This window comes from Halyomorpha halys, unplaced genomic scaffold, assembly GCF_000696795.3.
Source record: "Halyomorpha halys isolate HHAL.00 unplaced genomic scaffold, Hhal_1.1 Scaffold237.1, whole genome shotgun sequence".
NCBI classification, from domain to species: domain Eukaryota; kingdom Metazoa; phylum Arthropoda; class Insecta; order Hemiptera; family Pentatomidae; genus Halyomorpha; species Halyomorpha halys.
In genome coordinates, this window is record NW_027112495.1 from 914,452 (window position 1) to 931,838 (window position 17,387).

Genomic DNA, 17,387 nt, shown 5'->3' on the forward strand with positions numbered 1-17,387 from the left:
TATATTAATAAATTTATATATAATGTAAATTACCAAAAGATGAGAACAGAACAGAGGTTTCCAATCTGTGAAAGTACATTCCATAAATTTAAATAAGTGAAAAAATCAAATTTTGTTTACTTGATGTTACACACCTGTTTGTTTTTAACAGTTATTACTAAATTTAATTTTCATACTTGGGTTTATTTTTTGTTTCAGTAACAGTATTACAATTTTACAGGAGAACTAACCAATAATACATTGGTGAAAAATAATACATTTTTAATTTATTATTATGAAAGATGAAAATTTTGATAGCTGTTGATTGATTTAAAAAATATAACAATATTTCAGATGATATTTATTTTTTAAATGTATATTAATAAAACCCATTATGCAAGAGAACCTTTTTCTATAAATAGTTAACTGCTTTTTAGGACCATTTTGAAAATATTGTAAGATGAATTAAAAGAAACATCATTTCAGATGACTGTATTTGTCCAAATATAGATCAAGGATTTTTCCTGAAATGGTCTCTGGTAAAATGAGGTATTGCTATATTTGGGACCTATTTAGAAAAACTTTAGTTCAATCAAACTCGGAGCTTTTAAGTTACTTCATAGTTTATTTTCATTTCTACTTTCTTGATGGGAGACCAAATAAACGTTAATACTATGTAAAAAGTATTGGCTTATTAACAAAAAAAGAGAGAAAATGCGGTAAAAAAAAAAAAATTGTTCAAAACGGAATCAGGTATGCAAGTATGCAAAGACTAATACAAATTTTGCTGGCCAACTGGAGTGAGCTTAATAAATCATAACATTATTGTTGTAACAACTATTTCTTGGACCAACAAAAATCTATTCATACTGGTGTTCAGGTTATTAAAATTATGAATTACTACTACTAAGGTATGAAGAAGATAGGATAATGAGGTATCATAAGCATACTGATTATAATTGATAAGAAAAAAGCACTTTTTTCCCCTAAATATAGGTATTCTTTTGTATGTAGGTTTTCCTACTAGAAATCATTTTCCATTTCCAATAAGTTGTACAACATAGTCACATGTTGTTCCTAGACAAAAGCCATTGTAATATTTTATTGTCTTCTTTTACAAAGCTCTGTTCATACTGGTGATTTAACTTATTTTTTTCTTTTCTATCTCTACTCATAGATTTCATCAGACTTATGCATTTCTTCAACTTTTACTATACTCCCAAATTATATATTTTTTGTTTATGTATAACTTATTTTCTAATAAATACATTTTGTCTTTACTGTTTTTTAAGCCTGGAGAAAATAAAAGTCTGAAGCGAGGAATATTCAAGTTTCAGAAGTAGATAATGTGATGCTTTTGTATTTAGTGTAAATAGTAGATATGCAGTGTATAAATTCTATAGATGTAAAATAGCATGTAGTCTCAGATTATGAATTAAAAAATTATTTATTTTAAGAAAAAAAACTTTTTACATTACACCCTTCTGTAAACAAATATGTAAATAAACTGTATATGATGTATCTGCATATTTGTGATCCTTGATACACGTTCTTACTCTTTTAAGTTGTATAAATTAAAAAAATTATGTAATTTTTAGCATTATCTATAAGTGTAGGTAAATCAATTTTTGTGGCCTTCACCATTATTCTTTCATGTTATTAATATAATTGTTAATTTGTAAATATGTATAGTAATAAAGGTAATATTTCTATGTTTAAAAAGATCGCACATAACTTAGATGATTTAAAAAACAATATTTTTGTTATACATGTTTCCTAATTTATTTACTTAATATGTGAAAATATTACATTGAATAAATACATATTTAAATGCTACGCTCAATAAACATTCCATGTTTCTGTTACTTTATGTCCTTTAAATTTCCTTCTAGTTCTTAATCCTGTGACTAATGTATTGCTTTGAGGAAAAGCAGTTTGGCCATTGAACATTGTATCCTCCTCTGAAAATAAGCATTATTACATTATGTTTCAATAATAAATCTCTTTAAGAGTGAATGACTATCAACACTTACCAGGTAAAAACCGCAAAGGTTCATATTGAATATGAAGATTTGGAGGCAAGTCAGCCTTTTTCATTTTCTCAAGAGGCAGAGTGCTATTGACAGGTGTCTGATAAAATTCTTGCAAATCAGCTAAACATAGAATTTATATAAGACTCACTAAATTAATAGAAGTGTATTATTTCAAGTAATTAGACATATATATTCTACCGTAAGTCCTAATCAAGTGCAATATAGAATTAGGAATCCCATGTTTAAATTCATCATAACAGGCAGCAAACAAACTATATCTTAAAGAAGGATTAAGGATGGGCTCCGTTCTATCAGCTTGACTGCCTAATACATTTCTAAAAATATCTTCTAAACGTTTACCTAGGTCTGCTGGAGGCTCATAATTTTTATAACACCTCAAGAACCTGAAGTTTAGCCACAATTGTTAGTTTTTCAGGAAACATTTAAACATGTAAATAAAATTAATAACTTAAATTTAACCTACCCTTTTGATGATAAAGAATCTTCTGTAGACTGTAATGTACGACAGGCAGGGACTTCAACCTTTCTAAGCTTCTGTTTGATCTTCTTGGCATAATTTCTATAAGGTATCTAAAAGAAAATCATTTGTAAACAAACATCAAATGTCCACTGATAAAACTACTGATAGAACACTTTAGACGGATACATATAAAGAAACTTATTTTCATGTTATAAAAACAAAACGGCATCTATAAATATATAAAAACTTACAATAGAAGTTTTAATTAATAATGAATTAATTTCATTTAAATTATTTTTTGACAGCCCATGCTTTATGAGTGCAGCCATGATAGTATTGCTTAATACCACGTGATCAATATTGACCAATAGAATGCGCCGAAGCGCTGCGCTTGTTGTCCTATCTATCCGCCATTTTCCAGTCGCCATTGAAGGAGAAAACCCTTCTCAATGGGTCTACAGTAACGTTTTGGATTTTGTGGATTTAAGTAGTTAATTGGGTGTATAGTGGCTCTTTAGTTTTAATTTAAGATGGATAAAGCATGACCAACCCGAATAACCAAACCAACGGGGCTAGTTTGGAGGATTGCCACACTAATTTCTTTGCACTGGTAAGCTAACTTGTCTTAGTCTAGCCTAGTTTTATATTACGAACTTTCAAATCTCGTTTAGTTATTTTAAATTCGTCAGTGTTTTACGTTTTTACCATACTTCGGTCTTTTTGAAAGGTGTTCCTGGTTTCCGTTCTAAAGTTTAACATTTTGTTGAAACGTAATCTGTAAGTCTCAGAGCGTTGTGTCACGCTGAAGGTATTTTACATTTGATGACAGTATTTTTAAGGACTATTCGAATCCATTTTTCCTTAGCATTGGTTGTTTTGTCTTTTTTTGATAAGAGTATTTTGTTAGTGTTTGGGTAACTTCTCAGAATTTTAAATGTGTCAGAATCTAGCCTTGAACACAAATGTTTCCTAAGTATTCTACAAAACCCAATTTTTAATATATATGTTCATGAAATCTGTGTTCTTTTATTTAGTAACACAACAAGTACATTGATATGCAATTTTACAATTTTTGAACTAGTATTTTCATCCTCTATTAGTTTCAATCTGAATTATAACTAAATACCTATTGTAATCTGTTATAATTTCAGATTAGATATTAGTTTAGTTGATTAGGTAGTGGTAAACAATATGTTTACTGCATGTCCATATTTTTAATGAAATAATTGTTTACAATAGTTTGTCAGTTTATTATTTTTATTCATTTATTATAAATTGTGATTTGTTTTACTCATTTGCTTTAAAGATTAAGTTCCTATCATTCAGGAGGAATATTTCTATATTTTGTTTTGGTTTCTTTTCTCTTACTCTAGTACCTTTATTTATTTATTTTATTAACAAAAAAGTTAGCTGTTGTTAGCAGAATTGGATTTGTTTAAGCATATTTAGTTTTTATTAATGTTTTTTAGTGATAAATTCCCTTTGCAAAGTAAGATAACTAGAAAAATAGGTCTACATATTGAGGTTGGTGTGTGCTGCTCTCCTGTGGCCATAAGATTCAGGTTTTAATTTTCTGTTTTGTGGGTTTCTTATTTAAATTTAAAATTTAAATTTTTTTCATTTTTTAGTATTCAGGTACTTTTATCCCTTGTACTTTTTGTTCAAATTAAAGCTATTTAGTAATGTCCCTTTTGCTTCTCAACCCTTATGAAACAGGTCATTGACTTAGTATAACACAATTGAAACTCTTTCAGGTGCCCTGTAGAATAATATTGTGAGATAACATTTGAAATCTAGATTATTAGTATTCCTTTAGATTTTGTGGTGCTATTTATTTAGTTTATTTTTATTTATTTTTTCAGTTATGTTTTGTTTTCATGAAATATTTGAATTATGTATGAATTTTGTTTAAAACTTAATATACCTCTGTATCCAATTCTACTAATTAATAACCAATAATAAAGATATATTGTACAATAGGTTGTAATTTATATAATTATTTCTAAATTTAGGTATGTGATAAATATATTTTTCTTATGATACCCAAACTTCCCCATTGTTGATTAATAATTATTCATTATCAACATGGATTCTACCGTGCTATTCAATTAAATAGATATGTTCTAATTGTTTATATTGGATTTATCTGTTTAGTATTGTCATAGGTATTGATTTATTTTTATTTTAATGGCCAATTTTACTTCCATTTGTTGTTGTTGTATAGCAGTATCATTACTCAAGGAATTTTTGTATTCTATCTGATAAAATTTAAATGTAGGTTTAACGGTCCTTTTATTTATGGCCTAATGGTTATTAAAGATGTTTTGATGATTGTTATTATCATATTTGTTGATGGACTTATTATCTTTTCATTGATACTTTTATATAAATTAGCTTTTCTTTTTATTAATGATTTGGAATAAACCATTCAACATCTGGTCTTACATTTTTTTTTAATCATTTTTTTTTTGTTACTCTCATGGAGGTTCTTAATGCTTTTTATTTCCTGATTGAATTTTCCTATCTTGTTGATGTGTCTTGTATAATTTTTACTTAAATATAACTAATGACTAATTTGTATTTCATAAATAATATATTAGTTAATGATATAAGTCAACTTACTGAAATTGTATCATTATTTTTGAAAATGATTTACCTCTATTACATTTATTTTTAGTATTATATTTTAAATCATTTATAATTCGTAACAAGTTTACAATCTTGTGTTGTTTTTAATCTTTAGTAATTTTTGTTGGTTTTCTTGATAAGAACAAATAATTCATTTTGATATGAATATTGCAAGTCTATGTAGAGAAACCTGTGAATTATGAATAGCAGTTCATGTTGGTTTAGCTTTAGATTCTCTACAGATTTATTCGTTCAGTATTAATTCACTAAATGAAAGTGATCTCTACTTGAAAAAAAAATTAATTCTCATCTGTCTTTTTAATAGTATGTAATCGGTATATCGATAGTTTCTGTATAAGTTTAAAAGCTATTCTTTTACTTGCTGAAGTATATTTCTATGTTTATTAATTTTTCTATGTGAACTATTTGATTTTTGAAACCTCTAATATGATTAGATTAGTTTTTAAACCTGTTTCAGATATTTAATTGAGGTTTTTGGATTATATAGAATCATAATCTTCATTATATTTGTATATAGTGAATTTATATGAGAGATATTAGTTGTGTCTTTATTGGCACAACAACCCTCTACTGAATCTTGACCCCCTAAAGTAGTCTCTTTCAGTCAGCTTTCTTTGCTGAGAATTAATCCTTCAGGTATTGAGGGATATTATCTTTTACCACTCTTTTTTGCGATTTTGTTTGGCCCTTCAGGTCGTTTAAATCTCTTCTATGTCTAATCAAATAATATTTTTATACAACATGATAATTACTAACAGCCCTAGTTTTTATAATAATATAGCTTCTTTTGTCAAAAATAAAGAGTTATCAGCCTTAGCATTTAATAATGTTGATGTTGATATCTGATGAAATTTTTTATAAAATTGGATAGAAAAAATTATAAGAGATTATTTTAAGAATTTACATATATGCTCTATAATTTAATATTTAATTTTATTTTTTACAGACCGACTTATGTGGGATCAAGTGGCGTAAAGTGGTATGGGTTGGAGGAGGTTTAGGAGAATGGGGCGAGCCTGGAAATCCTCCTTCGGATCCCCTCGAGGACCCTGTCCTTTCCTCTTACGTAAAGTGTATTTCGGCAGACATGCTATGTGTCTGGCGACGGGTCGTGGCTCCCACCTCTCGGTCACCCGGAGAATTGTTCGACCAGCTCGGACTAACCGGACCGCCTCCTCCTCCTCCTCAAATGTCCCATCACCCACCTTTATCATTGGCTGCTGCCAAAGAACTTTGGATATTTTGGTATGGTGAAGAACCAGACTTGTCTTCTCTTGTTGCCCCGGAACTTCTTTCAGCTGGTAAGTACTTAGTATTTTTATTTCCCTTATCCTTGAGGAGTATTTATCTCGCTCTTATGGTAAAGCTAATATCAAATGCTGTGTTTTATTGTAATTGGTTTCTTTGTATTAGTAGAATTGTCAAGATTGAAATGTGATTTTATTTGTTTACAAAGTTAAATCAGAGTTAAATATATTTAAGATTTTCAAATTTTATCAAATTGACGATGTACTGCTGATCAAATAATATTCAGGCTTAACAAATCAGGTATAACAGTTTCATCTCAAACATAAATATTTCAAGTTAATCATTCATGCTAATTCTTAAATAAATTTGTATGCATATTTCTAAAGCTTTATTCAAGAAAAAAAAACATTTACTTTCATAGAAGAACTGAATTTATTAGCTGATTCCATAACGGTATAAGTGTGCAATATATTCCTGATTTTTTTGTTTTGACTATGTGTTTTTCGATAACATAAGTTTTACATTCATTAAATGAACAATTTTATTACGAACAACTTTGTGCTGATTGTTTATTTTTTCAGTAGTACTATGTTTAATTATTAAATATCAATCAAGTTGTGGTCCCAAGAAATTCTTGTCCTCGATAATTTTGTTTGATATTTAATTTTATTGCTTAAAATAATTTATTACAATTGTTTATTTGATATAATACATGGACTGCCAATAAATTCTAATTTTTTGTTAGTAAGATTTATACTCTGAGGTATATTATCTAGAAATTTAGTTAGTTTTTTTATTAATTGTTCTATAAAAGTATAATTTATAAATTTGATATAATCATTTTTCAGTATTTATTTATTTCAAAAACATTTTTTATTTTAATTCTAGTTCTCGATAATATATATAATTGCCAAAATTTATTTTCAATGGTATTATTGTTCAATCAAGAATTAATGTGCATATTTTATCATTCGTTTAATTTAGCGATTTATGTTGAAAAAGTCGTACCTTTAAGAGCATCATTCAATTATTACTTTTTATGAGTTTAACATTTCTGGGCTTAGGGTAATAAACTTTTATTACATATTTTAGTTGTTTTTTTATGTAAGGTTTTATATAGTCTTTTTGGCTAATTACATTTTAATATCAGTGAATTGATTGGATAAGAAACTTGAGAAAGAAAAATTATACATTGATTGCCTGTAAGCAATTCAAACCTCTAGGCATTGTCATTGTGGGCCAAAATGTCTCCATGAGTTACATTTTAATATTTTATTTGATATCTTTTCTAATAAAGAAAAAGTAATTAATTGGTTATTTCTGTGTTAAATTTTCTTTTATTACTTTTTATTTTATATATCACCCATATTAGTTCGAAGGGTTATACAAAACGTAGGGTTGTGAGCAGACACAATGTAAATGTCTAACCTTTATGCCCCTATCAGAGAAGGGTTGGTGGGAACACGTCGTGGTAGGGCGGGAAGCGACGGTAAACCCTATTAGGGCTACTTATAACCTAACCCTGTTAAGCCTTATTTATTTCTCTCTCACATTTAACTTTGTTTACGGCTTTTTCAAAGCAATAAATTCACTGATTTTTACATTATCACAACTTTCTTTATACAGTTTATTTTATACACATTTACAATTATAAACCTTCGACTACATCAATAATTTTATAGTAAATAAAGTTCTCATATTTTTTCAATTTGCTATTTCTAAGTGTGTCCTTATTTCGGTTTTAGGTGACTCCTCTTCCTCAGTGCAACTACTGCTGTCCTTAAGATTTTAAGATAATGGACTATGGAAAATTCAAATATACTCGCTCTATAAATGTTATTGATTAATGATCACGCGATTAAGACGCGTTATTGTGAGTAAACATACATACAGGCGAATATTCTCTCAATTAAGAAAGAATTCAAGCGAGCGCTATTGAAGATTGTGCGTGTATTAAGGCAGCGTTGCCGTGGCGGGAGGCAACACTGTCTCCTTCAGCCAGTGTCGTCCCCTACTTGATTTTTTTTTATTTTATTTTTTTTATCTAGGGTGCGGTAAGCAGGGCCAACGTTTTGTAATGTTTATCAGACTCCTTTCTCTTTTTCTCACATTATTCATTACTTGTATACCGGCACAAACCCTATTGTAGTAAGAAATCTAAAATGGCCGTGTTGAATCAGTATTCGGTGTGGTAATATATTAAATAGTCTTGTTAAGGTCAGATATATTTTATATTTGTAAACTTCTCTTTTAACGTACGGAACCGTTCTTCAAACGTTACACTGTTTCTATCGAAATTACCCTCCATAATTTTTTTTTTCTTCAACTCATAGCCTTTATTAATAGCCAATCCAGTATCTCGTTAGAAATTTAGTGCATTACGTAGAATTCATTAATTCAAAGCTGTATTAACTCTTAATACTACCTCGTGTGTTTATTCTCATGTTTCCTCAGAGTGGCATTTTCTGTGATGTAACTGTATGCATGAAATGGATTGTATTCCTCCGTTTTAACGGAGGTGTGAACGACCTCAAGATGTTTCCTTGTTCAACAAGAAGGAACCTCCTTATTACATGCTCCGTTGTGTTATCACCAAAAAGAGAAAATATAACTTTAATTCTCTTGACATTTATTGTTTATTTTTAATCCCTTTTAAAATTAATTTTCCATTTTTAATCCAGTCCAAAAAAAAAGTTCATTCCGTCTTCTATTCTCTTAAAAAAATTTACAATGTTTTATGCTTATTAATATAGGTATGCATAATCATCATTATTCTTGATATTGGCAGACGTTGGAAATTTAAAATAAATTAATATATAATGCCTAGGTTAAATTAATATATTTCATTATAATGGATAAATACAAGCAGTCTGAAATAAGAAATTAAAACATGTTCTTTAACAATACTTAAAATCGCTAATTAATTAAAACAGCTCTTCCTATAAATAATTTTTCTTTAAGTATTTTGGTACGTATTTCAGATTTACTCAATATTTGTTCAACTTACTCTCCACAAAGTTTTAGCCTAAGTTAATAAGCCAACTATTAAAACTCAGACTACCTCACTTTAAGTTTTTTTTTCAGCTAGATATCGTGAAACGCCATCTAGATTTTAATCGTCGATGAATAAAAACAAATAAAATGTAAATATGATATATTTTTTATATGTCTACTAGAGTTATATGACGCAATAGCCATTGACGATTCCCTTTCAAATCTTGTTTTTGGGGATTAGAATTGGGTTCATGATGTAACTACCCGAGGTGGTTGGGTATCGACATGGCCTCCGGCTCGCTTACCGTGGGATTGATCCCACTCTACCTTAAGTTAAGGGATCTCTATGTCGGACGTTTCTCTTCTCTTAGATTCCTCTATGTATATATATTTGTGTGTATACTGTGTTTTTGTCCCTTGCGTGTTGTGTTTTTGTCTGTATTTAGGCAAAGTATGTTTGTTTTCTTTTTGAAAAGAAAAAGTATTTCAAGTTTTGGAATTTTATCTGATATTAACATTGTAATATTTCAGTACGAAAAACTTCAAAAATAAATTGTAGTTGTTTTAATTTTCATGCGGAAATGTGTCTCTTAATGAAATCACTATCGAATAACCACAAGGCCACTATTTTAAACCAATATCTCTGCCGCGTGTGCAGATATTTATAATCAACAAATAAGCTTTAGCAAGAAAATATACGATGTAATCTTGTAACACTTATTGCATAGTTTTAACCTACCCGAGAGTAAAATTCATCAATCATTACTACAGTAAATTACAAATATCAAGAATTTTTGAATAGTCTTAAAAATGAAATCAAAACTTTTTTTTTTAATTTTGTAATTGGAGTCATGTGATATTCACAATTGAAGATGTGTATGGTTGGCTGAAGGTGTCATGTTAAATTTTGGAAAAATTTAAGTTTTTGCTTTAAAATTTTTTTAAATAATCCTTTCTGCATAACGTGGTGGAATCTTGTTTAATTTATATTGACCTTAAATTGTGGTAGTTTAAAAAAATTAAAAATTACATTTTTCAATTAATAGAGAAATAAATGAATATTATTATTTTTAATAATATAATCAGATTCATGAGAAAACTGATTTATTTTGATTTAAAAAAAAAAATTGAAGTTTTGTGTTTCGGTTTTATTGCGTAATAACATTTCACAATTTGTCATGAAAAAAAAATTTTCAACTTAAAAATTGTTAGATGCAATTCGTTCCTTTACAAAATATGAACTGTTTAATAGGTTTGCTGGAAGAAAAAAAATCTTGGTCATAAGATATGAAAAATAAAATTAATAAAAAAACAAAAATAATCTAAAATATAACACAAGATAACTGCTGATATCACCTGACATTGCTTTTTCTCTTAACAATTCGATATAACTTCTCATTCCTCCCAAGATCTCAGTGTAATTCCAGTTTCACAAATTAAGTGGACTAAATAATTTTTCCTATGGACTTCTAATATGTTAATGACATAACAGCTTCATCAGCTGATATCTTCAATCACGACGAGCTCTTCACTCGTCCTTCGCCCAGGAATGGAAGTGCTTCAGATGAGCGAAACCGTTCTCTTTCGGTAACTCGTTCTATACTAACATGTCCTTTTTAAGACTCGTTCCTTTTCATTCATTCCCCGTTATTTATGATTCTAAAAAGTTGTTGATAATTGTTCAGAGGTAATATTTGTCTCTGAATGTTTTAATTATTTCATGCGCTCTGGATTGATGTAATATAAAACTTGAACTTGTTGGTCGATATTTTAGTTACTTGAAAATATTTTTTACCTTTACTTCGAGTAGCTGGTGGCATATTGAATGATAGGTTGTATATTAATTATTCCTGGAAACAATTAAGAAGGAATTTACGTAAAATAATATATTGTTCTTCATAAATTATGTCTTATTGTAATTTATTCTTGATTTTGTATTATTTAATCTTCCATTGTACGCCACGGAGATGTTGACGAACAAATTCAATGCATCAGATATATTTCGTTACATTGTTTCGCGTTTCTTGAGTTTTATTTGAAGGAGGAATAGTTTTTAGTTAGTGATTGTGTAACTGATATTGCAATAGGTGCTAATTTGCTGTGATAAGGTTCGGATAAGCGTAATCAATAAATCGTAAAAGTGATTGCACTTCAGTATTTTATTGTAGATGGTTTTCATTTTACTCCAACTCCCCAAGGATGTACCCGGGTCCTAAAAATGGTTTTGTTAAATATGTATTTTACCATTTTATTCGCCTCAATTTTTTAAAAACAAAAATCCTTCAAAAGCATTATGGGTTCTAAGTCAGTGGTTCCCAACCCATAGAAATCTGCGGAACACTAAACCGGAAATAAAGCCGTATGCGATCAACCACCTCTGACTTGGAACGAAGAAGAGCCTCCTCGAAAAATAAATATTAGATTATTTAAAAGTGGATTTTGGGTCACTTTTATGTGCAATTCGCTTCTAAAACCTTTCAGTTCAAATCCTTACATCAAGGAAGATTATTAATAGGATAGTTCATAGAGTAAATAATCACAAAAATATATGGCCCATCCCAAAGCTCTCGTTTCCCACCCCCTATGTATGGTCTGCGTACCACCGGTTGGGAACTGTTCTAAGCCATTAAGAATGTTAAGATTTGCCAAAAAAATATGAAGTAATAATTTAGAGGTCCATACTATTGTATGGCGAAATCTCGACTTCTTTTATTTACTTATTTTTTCTGTAAAATTAATTTCGAATTCGTTAAAAAGTCTTAGTTGTTAAAAATTTTCTTTTTAGATTAAACCTGCCTGTGGTAAAGTACGAGGAACATCAGGTCGGGTTAATCTGGTGCGAAAATAATTTATTTTTATTTTTTTGTACTATTTACTAAAGTTTTGAGAAAACAAGACTTAAAAAATTTATCTCAGAGCATTTCTGAGTGAGATTATATTAAAAAAAATATCCTGGTAGAAAAAAATATAAATTGCAATAAAAACCAGGAAACAAGTAATACATAATTTATTATGAGAAGTGTTTTGAGAATTTAGATTTGTGAGAAATGTATGATAAAATACAAAAAGTAAGAACACCTGTGTTAAATAACAAATAAACTGCCAAAGCTAATGGCCAAGATTTGTAACAATTTACTTATACCATATTACAGCTTTTTATCATGTCATTTTATAGCTTTATATTATGTCATCATACTGTTCTAGTACAGTGTACTGTTTTTATATCCCCTTATAATTATATATATTTTTTATCTCGTTTCGTTAGTCCTGATGATAAAGACTTGCAACATGAGTCGAAATGTTGGTTTGTATTAGTTTTCTCGGTATGAGTACCATTTTTTTTAACAACCTCTCAGCCCAGACCACCTTATCCTTCAACTGTACACTATCAACTAATAAATCTCTATTAAATAAATGTTACAATTTCGATGAATTTTGAAATAATTTTATTTGTCTTGAGTCGTAATACATTCCGTTAGCGAACAGAGTATATGAAAATCGTGCTACTCCAGTTGAAACACTTCAGTTTTCAAGTATTATCTTATCTTTATTAGTATTAGTTTGTAAATATAGATTTGTTGCCATCGTTGTAAGAACTCCTTGTCATATACGAGCCTTAGCCTAAAGCATTGCTTATTAATATTTTTTGGAATTTTATTATTTGACGTGTTTGTAATTAATGAAGGTCCAAAAGTTTATTGTACACCTACATTGCGCTGTAGGGCTTCATCAGAGCTTAAAATAAGATAAAAAAAAATTAATATTTATAATTTCATTATTTATTTTATTTTTTTTAACACGTATCGGCCACTAAGGACCACGTGAATATCAATGGTTAGGCTTCTTTGGGAGTCTTGATTTTCTTTCTTCGGACCACTTCGTACCTATTTTTTTCCTCTTGCAATATTGTTGAGACTTTTCAATGTTTTCCTATACATATCTCTATCCGGACAGTCGGTATCTGAAATTTTAAGCCTCTTTAATTCCTCTCTCATTTTCTTCGTGTATCCTCCTATGTTTTTGTAGCTAAAAATTTTCCTAAAGATATTCTTATTCAATTTTTCCTACTTCATCCTCCTCATGTGCCCATAGAACATCAGCCTTCTGACTCTCATCTCGGTTTCCAGGTCTTTGATGTTTCTGTAGATCTCTTTGATGGATCTTAGTCTGTAACCTTGTGTTTTCCTGGGTCCATAGATTTTTCTTAAGATCCTCCTTTCTATTTCATTTAAAATAAATTATGTTCCAAATTTAATTGCTATTTTACTCTTAGGAACAAGAAATAATTTTCATTGCCTTCTTTTCTAAAAGTACGTGTCATAGAATAAATAAAGAATATTGTTATTAATATTTTTTATTCACTCAACTCAACTCTTAATTTATGTTTTAAATTTTCCTTTGGAAATATTGGTTTTATAGTTCCATACAAAATTTCAAATCTGTTTATTAGTTTAATTTTGAGTTGACGTTTCAACGTTGACAAAGGCCTGACGAAACAGTGCCTTGTAGATGGTTCATTCCCTCTCCGTTATCTTAGCCACTACCTCCTGTCAAGGACGGCCCGGCAATGTTCTTTCGAATCCATTATATTTATCTGGACTGTTTCTGTACCAGATATTTTTTAAATATATGTGTATATATATATTCTGTGGGACTTAATGAAAACTAAGAATGTGGGATTTAATCATCACCGCTTTACTCTTTCCCGCTTCGATCTCTCTCAACATAATTTTTTTACCCTTTAATTTATTGTTTATCTTTACCCCAAATGTTCTAAGTCTTTGTTAAAATTGTTATAGCGTATACATTTTCTATGTACATAGCTTGGAAATGGAAATGAGACAGGAAATTTATTCTGTACTCTTAATAACTTGGGTATTACCATTTTTGAGATACAGTGATGAATAAGTCAGAAAGTGCTACTTGTTCTTTTATTTATTAAGAATATTCGGCTAACACTCGTTCAATTTTGATGATGTTTGCTTTAATTTGTAGGGAATTTCATTATCTTTCATTTGAGTGATTAATGTATTGTAATATTGTAGGAGATGTATAGTTTTTTCGATGTATAATTATTCGATAATTTTTTATGGTTCTAGAAATCTTCTACACACTGCGATAGATTTTTTCAAAAACCCATCTTCATTACAAATACACTGCATACGAAGAAACACCATTAATAATTTCATTATCATAGCCATTTTGCCGTTTTTGAGATAAAGTTATCAATAATTCAGTAAGTGAGTGTTATCTATTCGTTTAGATAAAACAGTTTCCATGTAATGTTTAAAAAATGCACATGGATCCATTGTCCAAATCGTTTCAAATACTGGTTTAAGATTTAATTGATTTTATCTTTGTATTTTTAAGATTTTCATCTTTAAATTGAGTGATTATAATATTCCATGGATGCATGGTTATTAAGTTATTTGAACATTTTATTTTATTTAAGGTATTTAATTTTTTTTTTATCCCAGCCTTATAATGCATATACATTATTGCATAATCTTGTGTTCAGGATCATATGGAAATTACACAATGTACTGAACATATAAGCTAAACAAAATTACACAATAGACGATAGGTGTTAATGATGAAATATTGAAACCTAGACTTTCAGAGAGTTCGCCAATTCTCAAACAGGTTTTGAAATTATTGATGTTCCTGGGATTTAAGAATCTAAAATTAAGAGTAGAAATTTTAAATTTTTATATGTGTTTTGTTTTCTTTCTAGTTCCTTAAACTAAATGAGGAGTGGTTATTTTCACAAAAAAATATATAGACCTTTTGAATTTCTTTAACGATTCCTACTACCCGTCAAATTTCGCAGTAATGTTCTATTTGCTGTAAAAAAAAAATTGATATGGGTGAATCGACATTAAAAAATTCAACTTTGTAGATTTTTTTTTATTTTTACTTTCACTTTTCTATATATATATAATATAGTAAGGATATTGTGAAAAATTTCGAATTCCAGTTATCGACAAAATTCACGTTTTAGTGTTCCCTGGGTCTAACTAACCAAGTCTCGCAAACAGGTCTGTGTTTGTATGGTAACCCAAGCTCAAAAACGAAAAGTTAGAATAGAATATTTCTTATAATCTATTTTCACATTTTTTTTCTTCAGAAGAGTTCTAACAATTTTGATTAAATTTGGTGAATCAATGAACAATTAATTGTTCTTTTATATCAGATAGATTTTATCATCATTGAAATCGTCTTAATAGGGTTTTAATGCCCAATTTTCAAAAAATCTTCATGTTAAGTACCTTAAATTTTGATAATTTCGAGAAAATGACCAGTTCTCATCGTTAGCATTAATAAACAACGCAAAAATACAAAATATCAAAGAATTTTACAAATAACTAAAAGAGAGAAAAAAAAAAGGAAAATATCTGCTTGGAATTGAACGGGAAAATTAAGATCACCCGATCTTTCCCTATTACATTACTGCTTCGTTGTATTTTTGGCAGGGTCTAAATTTTTATTCGTTATTCCTACCTCGAGAAGCCCTAACAACGAATTTTTATTACAACAGAAAAAAAAAATATTAAAAATATTTTTTTCATAATTTTTGTTTTCCCTGTAATGTAGATTTTTTAAAAATCATAAGCGTAGGGAATTAAAATTAACACAAGGCCACTAATCTACACAAAATGTTGGGACGTAATAGGTTAGAAAATAAAAATTATTTTTTTAATATTACATACTGTGAGGAAAAAGTCAATGAGTGGTTGCAGACACGTATATCCCGGTTTTATTATATAAATAAGTAGAGTTCATGATGGCTTATAATTTTTGTAATTTCATAAGCATACTTTTTCAAAACCTTAAGATATTTCTTCTTTCGACAAAAAAAATGGTAGTCTGACCTGTGTTCCCTAACTGTCGGACTATCCGTAATAGAAGGTTGTAGGTTGCAAGATCGGCTGAAAGACCTGGGTTGTCGACATTCCACTATTCAAGGACGTCTAACGAACTGTAGGTATTTAGCGCCTTCGTCGGAGGTTATGCTTAAATGGGGACTGTCCTTATTCGAATTTCGTTGCTCAGATTATATTTAATTTCCGATTTTTAGGATAATTAAATCTTCGTTATCATGATCCTGTGTTGAAAATCCGCTATAATATATTTCTCCTCATCAGTAAATGTTACCCAATCTCGCTGTAATAAACATACATGAGCGTACGATTGTAATATAAAAAAAAATTAAATAATTCAATCTACCTTAAAATTCCCTTCAGGCAACACCGGGATGTTTATATATTTGACGTATGTATTTTTTGCTTCAGATAATTATAAAAAGAGGGTGAGAGAGAAACAAACAATGGTATAATAACTAAGACTATTCAAGAGAAATAAAGGTAACATGTTGCTTATGTCCAATATTATTTTAAGACTTAAGAAAAGAGTGACGAATGCCCTAAAAATCGTGGGTTTACATATAAATAAAGAAACTTAAACATATCATGTTTGATATCGGCAGGTTGTTTTTTTATATAAGAAGTATTTATATTATAGACATGGAAATACAGCCAAATTACCGATCGGGATGTTTAAATCGAAAGATTACCAAGTTATATAATCTCTCCAAGAATTTCATCGAATATTAAATTGACATAACTAAACACGATGATTCTTTTTTTTTTTTAGTTATATAATTTCATTTATGTTTAAGAAGAGGAGTTAGAAAGGAAAAATATCGTTTACAGATTTTTGTTTAAACTGGTATACTTAAACGTACCCATTCTTATGAATAATATTTTTTTTTTTAAATTATTTACAACTGTACACAATAATACAATAGGTAAATATGTAATATGTTTCATATACACTTGAAAATCTTGGGAAGGAACCACCCATTGGTGGTACTTCAAACATTAATTTATACTAGAAGGTCCCGTGGCCATCTTCTTTTCAGACGCCTCGGAGGATTATCAGGGATTGTTAAGGATGAAAGATTAAGAATTAATGGGTTAGGATGGTTAAGGAGTTTGGAATAA

General features: G+C 29.0%; 3 protein-coding genes across 3 annotated transcripts in view; 2 read left to right on the forward strand and 1 right to left on the reverse strand.

The window, feature by feature from the left end:
- Positions 1 to 1,408, forward strand: part of hob (hobbit) — a gene marked incomplete in the record, with an annotated part of 43,534 nt that extends 42,126 nt beyond the window's left edge. The window contains 1 exon segment of the mRNA XM_067050336.1: positions 1,272 to 1,408. Within this exon segment, the coding sequence (XP_066906437.1) occupies positions 1,272 to 1,322 (51 nt within the window).
- Positions 1,409 to 1,714: 306 nt separating this feature from the next.
- mRpL50 (mitochondrial ribosomal protein L50) lies at positions 1,715 to 2,875 on the reverse strand. The gene is made up of 5 exons (XM_014419380.2): positions 2,745 to 2,875; positions 2,497 to 2,603; positions 2,211 to 2,416; positions 2,013 to 2,132; positions 1,715 to 1,940 (listed from the first exon to the last, which is right to left on the reverse strand). Exons 1-5 carry the CDS (start codon positions 2,820 to 2,822, stop codon positions 1,819 to 1,821), a joined length of 633 nt encoding a protein of 210 aa, XP_014274866.1. The 5' UTR covers positions 2,823 to 2,875; the 3' UTR covers positions 1,715 to 1,818.
- Positions 2,876 to 2,899: 24 nt separating this feature from the next.
- skd (mediator complex subunit skuld) overlaps positions 2,900 to 17,387 on the forward strand; it is a 107,923-nt gene continuing 93,435 nt past the window's right edge. The window contains exons 1-2 of the mRNA XM_014419379.3: positions 2,900 to 3,103; positions 6,089 to 6,443. Coding sequence (XP_014274865.1) covers positions 3,035 to 3,103; positions 6,089 to 6,443 — 424 coding nt within the window. The 5' untranslated portion in view covers positions 2,900 to 3,034. The remainder of the gene's footprint in view (positions 3,104 to 6,088; positions 6,444 to 17,387) is intronic.

Excerpts from the sequence above, each read along its gene's own strand:
- mRpL50 (XM_014419380.2), bottom strand. The coding sequence starts at position 2,822 with ATGGCTGCACTCATAAAGCATGGGCTGTCAAAAAATAATTTAAATGAA. Across the intron at positions 2,604-2,744 it reads TATTAATTAAAACTTCTATT|ATACCTTATAGAAATTATGC; the intron begins GTAAGTTTTTAT and ends ATTTTCTTTTAG. Across the intron at positions 1,941-2,012 it reads ACCTTTGCGGTTTTTACCTG|AGGAGGATACAATGTTCAAT; the intron begins GTAAGTGTTGAT and ends GCTTATTTTCAG.